Source organism: Otolemur garnettii, unplaced genomic scaffold, assembly GCF_000181295.1.
Source record: "Otolemur garnettii isolate 467f Iridium unplaced genomic scaffold, OtoGar3 scaffold00003, whole genome shotgun sequence".
Classification (NCBI taxonomy): domain Eukaryota; kingdom Metazoa; phylum Chordata; class Mammalia; order Primates; family Galagidae; genus Otolemur; species Otolemur garnettii.
In genome coordinates, this window is record NW_003852398.1 from 36,560,417 (window position 1) to 36,570,148 (window position 9,732).

General features: G+C 46.5%; 1 protein-coding gene across 2 annotated transcripts in view; it reads left to right on the forward strand.

The window, feature by feature from the left end:
- The first annotated feature begins 1,847 nt into the window (after positions 1-1,847).
- SPATA24 (spermatogenesis associated 24) overlaps positions 1,848-9,732 on the forward strand; it is a 9,733-nt gene continuing 1,848 nt past the window's right edge. The window contains exons 1-4 of one of the 2 annotated variants that reach the window (XM_003782144.3): positions 1,848-1,985; positions 5,037-5,102; positions 5,329-5,459; positions 5,542-5,612. In XM_003782144.3, coding sequence (XP_003782192.1) covers positions 1,869-1,985; positions 5,037-5,102; positions 5,329-5,459; positions 5,542-5,612 — 385 coding nt within the window. In that variant the 5' untranslated portion in view covers positions 1,848-1,868. The remainder of the gene's footprint in view (positions 1,986-5,036; positions 5,103-5,328; positions 5,460-5,541; positions 5,613-9,732) is intronic. The other variant, XM_023515975.1, reaches the window with a different exon arrangement.

The following is a 9,732-nucleotide window of genomic DNA, read 5'->3' on the forward strand; positions in this document are numbered from 1 at the left end:
AAAAAAAAAAAAAAAAAACAAAGAAAAGGACATAAGAACAAATTCAAGAAACAAGACAAAACAAGAGCTACCACTTAGAGATCTACAGGGATGGCCAAGTTTGTGACCCAGAAGTAGACCCTAGGGAGCTTTGGGAGCAGCCTGAGTGGCTTATCTGAACTTTCAGCTTCCTTTCCTAGTCATGGATAACATTTTTTCCTTGTTAATATAGTCATTTCCTGCTTAGGGGTATCAAATTCCATAAACTTACTATCTTTTTTTTTTTTGAGACAGAGTCTCACTTTGTCACCCTCAGTGAGTGCGGTGGTGTCATAGCTCACAGCAACTTCAAACTCTTAGGCTTCAGCAATTTTCTTGCCTCAGCTTCCCAAGTAGCTGGGAGCTGGGACTACAGATGCCCATCACAATGCCTCGCTATTTCTTTAAAGAGGTCTCACTCTGGCTCAGGCTGGTCTCGAACCTGTGAGCTCAGCCTCCCAGAGTACTAGGATTACTAGGTGTGAGCCACCTGCCTAGCCTTACCATCCTTTTTGTTCAACAAAAATGCAGCACAGCATGATGGTTAAGAACATAGGCTGTGAGGCCAGACACAGTGGCTCATGCCTGTAATCCCAGCACTCTGGGAGGCTGAGGCTGGTGGATTACTTGAGCTCAGGAGTTTGGGACCAGCCTGAGCAACAGCAAGACCCCATCTGTACTAAAAATAGAAAAAAGCTAGCCAAGCGTTTTGTGACGCTGTAGACCCAGCTACTCCGAATGCTGAAGCAAGAAGGATGGCTTGAGCCCAAGAGTTTGAGGTTGCTGTGAGCTATGATGCCACAGCACCCTACCCAGAGCAACAGAGTGAGACTCTGCCTCAAAAAAACCAAACCAAAAACAAACAAATGTAGGCTCTGGAATCAAATTGCCCATGTCAGAAACCTATTCCACAATTGACCAGCTTGAGGGACCGTGAGCAAGTTCCTCATTCTCATGAAGCCTGCCTAAAATGGGGATAATCCAACCAACTTCATAAGGTTTTTATAAGCCTCACACGAAACATAAAGCATAATGGTGCTACAAAATTATGAACATTCAATATGTATTTTTTCTATCTGTCAAGCTTAATCTCATTTGGATTTCAAGAAAAAGGTTTCAGTGGGGATTTGGTGAATGTGTGCAAACATCTTATCCTTCACTCCCTACATTTAGCCCTCCTAATCTCTTCAGGCTCTTTAAGGACCTCTTTGATGTGGTCACACATGGCCCTACTGTGGCTGCCAAGAGGTCAGGATGGCCTCCATTTATTTGGGGGAAAAATCTTGCTTCAGAGGATGAAGACTTATCTTAGGTGAAGCCATTCTCATTTTCTATCTTTTCCTGTCTTCATTGCCTGGGCTTAGGCTAAGTACTACGTGAGCTGGAGTTTCATAATATGGTGGAAATTTAGAGATTGGGGTTGGGGAAATAGACATGAAAAGTTAAACGATGCTGGGGTTGTCTACAATGGCTCTTGCTTATAGCCTTGGGGTTCAGCAGGGCCTGGAGAAAGCTGAGGGCTGGTGTCTGAGTGTCACCTACTTACACTTAAGTATAAGCCGGGCCCTATCTGCTCCTCAGGACAGAGGGAAAAAGTAAACAAACAACAACAACAACAGAGAAACAGAAGAAAAATGTGCAAATTACCTATAAACTTAAATTCCTAAGGGTTACTAGAGGTTCCCTGGCCCCGGACGGCTCCTTTAAGAGGGAGGGCCACCATCCGGATGACAGAGGAAGTCTCCGCCCTCGGTTGCCAGGGCGCTCTGTGGCGTCGCATTCTCATTAGTGGGCGACGGTGGGGAGGCACCCAGAGGCGGCCATTTCCAACGAGCTGGCGGGGGCGGAAGATGGCGACGCCCCTTGGGTGGTCGCAGGGGGGGTCAGGATCTGTCTGTCTCGCCTTCGATCAACTGCGGGACGTGATTGAGTCGCAGGAGGAACTGATCCACCAGCTGAGGAATGTGGTATGCTGCCAGAACAGCTCGAGGAGAGGCCGGACTGGATGCCTCACAGACAGGGGCGGGGCCAGACTTTATTCCGAAGCAGGGGGCGTGGCTAGGACGCTCTGCCAGTGGCGTCATCTCGAAGAGCCTGGGCTCAACTGAGTCCTGGCCGGTAGGGGTGGAGCCAAAAGGAGGCGAGGCCTTCCAGAAGGTTTACCAAAGAATTTTAAGCTGAGAATTTTTAATATTTCATTTGTTTGGTTGCTGCAGGACCTGGTAGATTTTACTGAGCCTCAGTTTCCTCATTTTTAGTGGAGATGACTTCGCTGAATTCCCAAGGCCCTCATGTGCAGCAAAACTATGTTATCGCTTCTAACATGAAACACCCTTAGGCAATGCCACTATTAGGGCAGGACACACAGATCTGGGCCTTGGCCACGTTACCTTTCGGGCCTCCCACCTCTTTATATCACTTGCTTCTGCTTTCTCAACTAATGAGTGCAAAGCATTTGAGTCACGAATTACCTGGATAGGGATGATAGAATCCTGGCCAGCTGCAGTTAATGGTTTTTCTGTTTGGTTTTGTTTTTTTTTTTTTTTTTTTGGAGACAGAGTCTCACTATGTTGCCCTGGGTAGAGTACTGTGGCATCGCAGCTCACAGCAACCTCAAATTCTTGGACTTAGGTGATTCTCTTATCTCAGCTTACCAAGTAGCTGGGACTACAGGCGCCCACCACAATGCCTGGCTTTTTTTTGCTTGTAGTTGCCATTGTTGTTTGGCAGGTCCGGACTGAATTCGAACCGGTCAGCCCCGGTGTATGTGGCTGGTGCCCTAGCCGCTGAGTTATAGGCGCCGAGCCTGATTTGTTGTTGTTGTTGTTGCAGTTTGGCTGGGGCCATGTTCAAACTCGCCACCCTTGGTATATGGGGCTGGCGCCCTACTCACTGAGCCATAGGTGTCGCCCTGATTTTTCTTTTCAATCTTTTTTTCTTCTATTTCAGATTAATATGAGGGTACAATTAGGTTACATTGTTTGCGTTTGTTAGGTAAAGTCCAAGTTGTAGTCGTGCCCCTCACCCAGGAAGTGTGCCATAAATCCTTATAGTGTGCCTTTTAGATAAGAGCACACCAATCCCCCTTCCTCCCCTCTCCCCATTTCCTTCTCCCCCCATCTTCCTCTTGAGTTTGTGTTTTTTTCTTTTTAGGCATGTATTTGTTTGTGTTCTGGTTCCGTATTAGTATTGAGTACATTGGATACTTGCTTCTCCATTCTTATGATACTTTACTTAGTAGAATGTTCTCCAAGTCTATGCAGGTTAATACAAAAGATGTAAAGTCTCCATCTTTTTATATGGCTGAATAGTATTCCATGGTATACATATACCACAGTTTATTAATCCATTCATGTGCTGATGGACACTTGGGCTGATTCCATATCTTGGAGATTGTGAATTAATCTGCGATAAACATTCTAGTGCATATGTCCTTATGGTAAAATGAGTTTTTTTCTTCTGGGTAGATACCTAGTAATGGATTGTGGAATCAAATGAAAGGTCTACTTTTAGTTGTTTGAGGATTCTCACTTCTTTACAAAGAAGCTTTATTGGTTTGTAATCCCACCAACAGTGTAAAAGTGTTTCCTTTTCTCCACACCCTCTCCAGCATGTACAGCTTTGGGACTTTGTAATGTAGGCTATTCTTACTGGGGCTAGGTGATATCTTAAAGTGGTTTGCATTTGCATTTCTCTGATAACTAGAGATGATGAGCATTTTTCATGTGTTTCTTGGCCATTCATCTGTCTTTTTCAGAGAAGATCCTGTTCATATCTCTTGCCCAGTAACAAATGGGATTGTTTGGTCTTTCTGTTGATTTTATATATTTTATTTCTTTTTTTAAGAGACACCCTTTGTCACCCTCAGTAGAATGCTGTGGCATCACAGCTCACAGCAACCTCCAGCTCTTGGTCTTAGGCAATTGTCCTGCCTCAGCCTCCCGAGCAGCTGGGACCACAGGCCCCCGCCACAATGCCCCCCCTTTTTTGTTGTTGTTGCAGTTTGGCCAGGGCCAGGCTTGAACCTGTCACCCTTGGTATATGGGGCCGGCGCCCCACTCACTGAACCACAAGCATCGCCCTATATTTTGCTTTTCTATCTTTTTTTTTTTTGAGACAGAGCCTCAAGCTGTCCCCCTGCGCAGAGTGCCGTGGCATCACAGCTCACAGCAACCTCCAACTCCTGGGCTCAAGCGAGTCTCCTGCCTCCGCCTCCCAAGTAGCTGGGACCACAGGCACCCGCCACAACGCCTGGCTCTGTTTTGGTTGCAGCCGTCATTGTTGTTTGGCGGGTCCGGGCTGGAGATTCGAACCCACCACCTTAGGTGTACATGGCTGGTGCCTTAGCCGGTTGAGCTATAGGCGCCGAGCCTGCTTTTCTATCTTGATAGGGAAGATTAGGATGTATCTCCAGCTCAGAAATAATACTAGCTTCACATCTATTTTTCACTCTGATGGTTCTTAGACAAATTCTTCCCTTCTGGGAAGTTGGATGTGAGAAGGAGCGAGAGAGAGGCGTGTTCTGTTTGCTGCTCTAATGCTGTCATTCAACAAAATGCAGTGCTAGGGACTGAATTACGTTTGATTTCCTGAAGGTATCCAGATCTTTCTCTTGGTAGCTGGCCTTGGCTTTTGGAATGCTTTTCTCTCTACCCCTCTTCTTCTGGCCCATCCTATTTACCAGTCAGATCTCAGACCTAACATTCCCTTCTTTGGAAGCAATTCTGACCCTTCCCCAGGCTGGGTTGGGCTGTCCTTGTGTTTCCCCCATCACAGTACTCACCATATTAGAAGTGCTAGTAGTGAGCTATCTCATCCATGACACTGGTTGCTCCTTGAGGGTAGCACATAGAACTGAGTCTCAGTTTATCTGTAGAACTGAATTCTCCCTTCCCAGTGCCTCAGTCTCATCCTAGGTTCCCTGGGCATCATCCTGTTATCCATTCTTGGTCCTGGTCCCTAGCAGGCACCCCTTCAACCCCAGCCTCAGGCCCTCCCTGAGCCAGGCTCTGTTGCAGATGGTTCTCCAAGATGAAAATTTTGTCAGTAAAGAAGAGTTCCAGGCAGTAGAGAGGAAGCTAGTGGTAAGTAATAGCCTCTGTAGGCTATGAATCTTCCCCCATTTTCCAACATCCTTGTGGTTAGTCATTGAGTATTGGTATCTGAAAGCCTCTCTAGCACTAGTAGTGAGACCAGAGTCTTCCTGTATTCTGGTTTCTATGTGCCCCTCTGAGAAAGGGGGTTGGCTAAGGGAGTATAGGAGATCAATGGTAGCTTGGGGTAATGAAGTGCCTGCTGCTGCCCTTGTAGGAAGAGAAAGCTGCCCATGCCAAGACCAAAGTCCTCCTGGCCAAGGAAGAGGAGAAGTTACAGTTTGCTCTTGGAGAGGTAGAGGTGCTGTCCAAGCAGCTGGAGAAAGAAAAGCTGGCCTTTGAAAAAGCGTGAGTGGGCCTCAGTCGAGGGTGTGGAGGGCAGGGGTCCCTGCCAGCCTGCCTACCCTCTCACTTTATCTTCTTCACCCAGGCTTTCCAGTGTCAGGAGCAAAGTCTTCCAGGAATCTAGTAAAAAGGACCAGCTCATCACCAAATGCAATGGTAGGCGGGATGTCCACGCTCCCCACCACGCTTACATACATGGGCTCTTTCCTAACTGCCCAGTGCCTGTGTCAAGGACAGGGTTTTACCCCAACTGCTGTCCCCGGATGAGGATACAGGCAGTCCCAGGTGGGCTACCCCTTCGAAAAAGCCTTCAGGGACCAGGCAGGCCACGGAAATGAGAAAAGTCGGTGTACAATATTCTTCACGGCCATAAAAGAACGGGCTCGCTCCCATTTTTCTTGAAACATAACAACCTTCTTAGTCCACCTTTTATTTTCCCACTTTTGATGGGTATTAGCAATAATGCTCCTTACTTATAACTCTGTTATAAGAGGAACCACAGGGCAAGCACAATCCTATTTGGGAGCTGAACTTAGTCTCAAGGTGGGGGAGGAGTGGGAACTATGGTGACATGGAGAGCCATGACCCTCTCAGAGTTGTAGCCCTTCCTCTATGGAAATGGGGGTCCAGGATCATTAGATCCTAAAAAGAAACTGGAAACCAAGGTTTTTATTTTTATTTATTTATTTTTTTTGAGACAGAGTCCCACTCTGTCACCCTGGGTAGATTGCCATGGTGTCATCATAGCTCACACAGCAACCTCAAACTCTTTTTTTTTTTTGAGACAGAGCCTAAAGCTGTCCCCCTGGGTAGAGTGCCATGGCATCACAGCTCATAGCAACCTCCAACTCCTGGGCTCAAGCGAGTCTCCTGCCTCCGCCTCCCAAGTAGCTGGGACCACAGGCGCCCGCCACAACACCCAGCTATTTTTTTTTGGTTGCAGCTGTCATTGTTGTTTGGCGGGCCCAACAACAGGCTGGATTCGAACCTGCCACCTTGGGTGTACGTGGCTGGCACCTTAGCCACTTGAGCCACAGGTGCTGAGCCAGCAACCTCAAACTCTTGGACTCAAATGATTTTTTTTTTCCCTTGAGACAGAGTTTCACTTTGTCATCTTTAGAGAGTGCTGTGGCATCTTAGCTCACAGCAACCTCAAACTCTTGGGCTCAAGCAATTCTCTTGCTTTAACCTCCCAAGTAACTGGGACTACATGCGCCTGCCACAACGCCTGGCTGTTTTTAGAGATGGGGTCTCACTCTGACTCAGGGTGGTCTGGAACCTGTGAGCTTAGGCAGTCCACTGTCTTGGCCTCCCAGGGTGCTAAGATTACAGGCACGAGCCACCATGCCTTGTCCACAAGTGGATTTTTTTGTTTGTTTTTTGAAACCAAGTTTTAATGGAAGCTTTTCTCACTTTTTAGTGCTGACAACTGATTTAGAAATTTTAAAAGAAGATGGGACAAGTAAAATATGTCTATGGGTCACCAGTTTTCAGCTCTGCTCTATGCCCGACATGTGGGCCTCAGGGATGCCTATAGCCCACATGTCAGCTCAGTTGTGCTGAGTTGTGGGGCACTTTCAGAATCAGCCATCTAGGGAATGCTTTTCATTCTCCTGGAATGTTAAACTTCCCTCACCTGGTTTAAGAAGTACATATGAATTTCATGTGCAGCATCTGTTTCATTCACTGCAGCAGAGCTTGAGTAAGCCAATGACTAAGCCCAAAAGAGGTTCAAGGTCGCTCCTTATGAGGCTCTCACCTAGAGCCTTGGGCACCTCCCAGCCACCAATCAGCCTTCTCTCTTCCCTAGTGAGTGCTGTCACTGAGAAGATGCCAGCAGGTAGTCACTGCTTCCATACTCTTGGCTGCTGCTCACCTAGTCCTTTCCCTCTCCTTGGACCTTCCCTCAATTCCCTAAAATGAACCTGGGTTCCTTTCCTGGTGGAGCCAGAGGTATCCTTCCTACAGAGATCAGCTAAGGCAGAGGAGCTTGGTACGGTATCTGCTTGTAGAAGGTGTCATGGGGATAAGGCCTGGCTGCTTCTTCCCAGAATGTCCTGAACCTGGCTAGTGGGGCATAGGCCCTCAACTAAGCCAGTCTCAGGAATCTGAATCTCACCCAGACCTGTATACCTCCCCCACAACCTCCCCTTGTGTTTTGGAGTTTGTTTGTTTGTTTAGAGACAGAGTCTCATTTTACCACCCTCAGTAGAGTGCTGTGACGTCATAGATCACAGCAACCTCCAACTCTTGGGCTTAGGGGATTCTCTTGCCTCAGTTTCTGGAGTAGCTAAGACTACAGGCACCCACCACAACACCCGGCTATTTTTTGGTTGTTGTTGCAGTTTGGCCAGGGCCAGGTTTGAACCCACCACCCTCATTATATGGGGCCGGTGCCCCACTCACTGAGCCACAGGCACCACCCTGTTTTGGAGTTTTTCTGGAGACAGGGTCTTGAGGGTCATCCAGCTAAAGTACAGTGGTGTCACCATAGCTCACTGCAACTTTGAACTCCCAGGCTCAATCCTCTTGTTTCAGCCTCACAAGTAGCTGGGACTACAGGTGTGTGCCACCACACCAGCTAACTTTTTTATATTTTGTAGAGATTGGGTCTCACTCTTGCTCAGGCTGGTCTTGAACTCCTGACCTCAAGTGCAGGAGTCCTGCATTGGCCTCTTAGAGTGCTAGGGATTACAGGTTTGAGCCACTGTACCAACTTTGGTTTGGTTTTTATACTTACATAGTCCTTTATTCTTCTCAAAGGGATTTTTCTTTTTTAATTTTAATTTAAAATTTTTTGATTAGTTTGTTTTGTTTGATCGGGTGGTTTTCTTTGAGATAGGGTCTTGTTCTTTGCTCAGGCTGGAGTATAATATCATCATTATAGCTCACTGCAACCTAGAACTCCTGGGCTTAAGTAATCCTGCCTCAGTTTCCAGTGCAGCTGGACTATAGGCACACACCACCATTCCCGGCTAATTTTTAAATTTTTCACAGTGAGATGGGGTCTCACTATGCCTCAAGCAATTCTTGAATTACAAGTATGAGCCACTTTGCCTAGTTTGAAAGGGATTTTTTTTTTTTAACCATTCTTTCATTGGGTACAGGCTTTTATTTTAAGAGTTGCACAAATTTGTAATTCATTTTCCTAAAAGAACTTCACAACCAGTTTGGCACCTGTAGTACAGTGGTTACAGCGCCAGCCACTGACTGAGTTCAAACCCAGCCCAGGCCTGCTAAACAACAAACAACTGCAACCAAAAATAGCTGGGCATTGTGGCGGGCGCATGTAGTCCTAGCTACTTGGGAGGCGAAAGCTAGAAAATCACTTAAGCCCAAGAGTTTGAGGTTGCTATGGGCTGTAACACCATGGCACTCTACCAAGGGCGACATACTAAGACTCTGTCTCAAAAAACAAAAAAGAACTTCACAACCAATTAATGTGGATTAGTTGGACAACCTGGGAAGGCCAGCATCCTGGCCCCAGTGAACTCATGTTTTCATTCTCTCCCATTCATCTATGTCTCTTTCCTCTTTTCCATGATGTACTTTAACTTTTTACCAAATCTTCTCTTCTTTAATCTTAAATGCTTCAGCATGTCTGTATTCTCAGAGCTTGTGTTCTAGTTAATTAATCCTTGTCCAGTCTGGGCAGTAGGATTTCTGTGTGAGTCAAAATTTTCTAGGTCTCCATGAAGGACAGTTATGTAAATGAAATACCCTAGATCCCTACAGCCTCCTTGGATTTTGATCCAAGACACAAAAATCATCTTTGCACTTAATTTGGGGGTAGGTAGTCTTTCCTACCACTAGGTCTTCCCTACCCCACTATGGGATAGGGACCATAAAAGTGAGGAGTCCCTATCCCCATCTTCTAGATGAAGAATGTATCTGAAAAGGGAAGCAACTCCCTAAGTACAAATACTGTGTCACCAATATTAACTTTTTTTTTTTAAACAGAATCTCAGTTTATCGCCCTCAGTAGAGTGCCATGGCATCATAGCTCACAACAACCTCAAACTCTTGAGCTCAAGAGATTCTCTTGCCTCAGCCTCCCAAGTATCTGGGACTACAGGTGCTTGCCACAACCCCCAGCTATTTTTTTTTTGGACATGGGGTCTTGCTCTTGTTCAGGTTGGTCTCAAACCTGTGAACTCAGGCATCCCACCTGCCTCAGCCTCCCAGAGTGCTAGAATTACAGTGCTAGGCATGAGCCACTACCCTCAGCCAATATTCGTGTTTTTGAAATGTAGCCCTTTTTTTTTTTTTTTTTTTT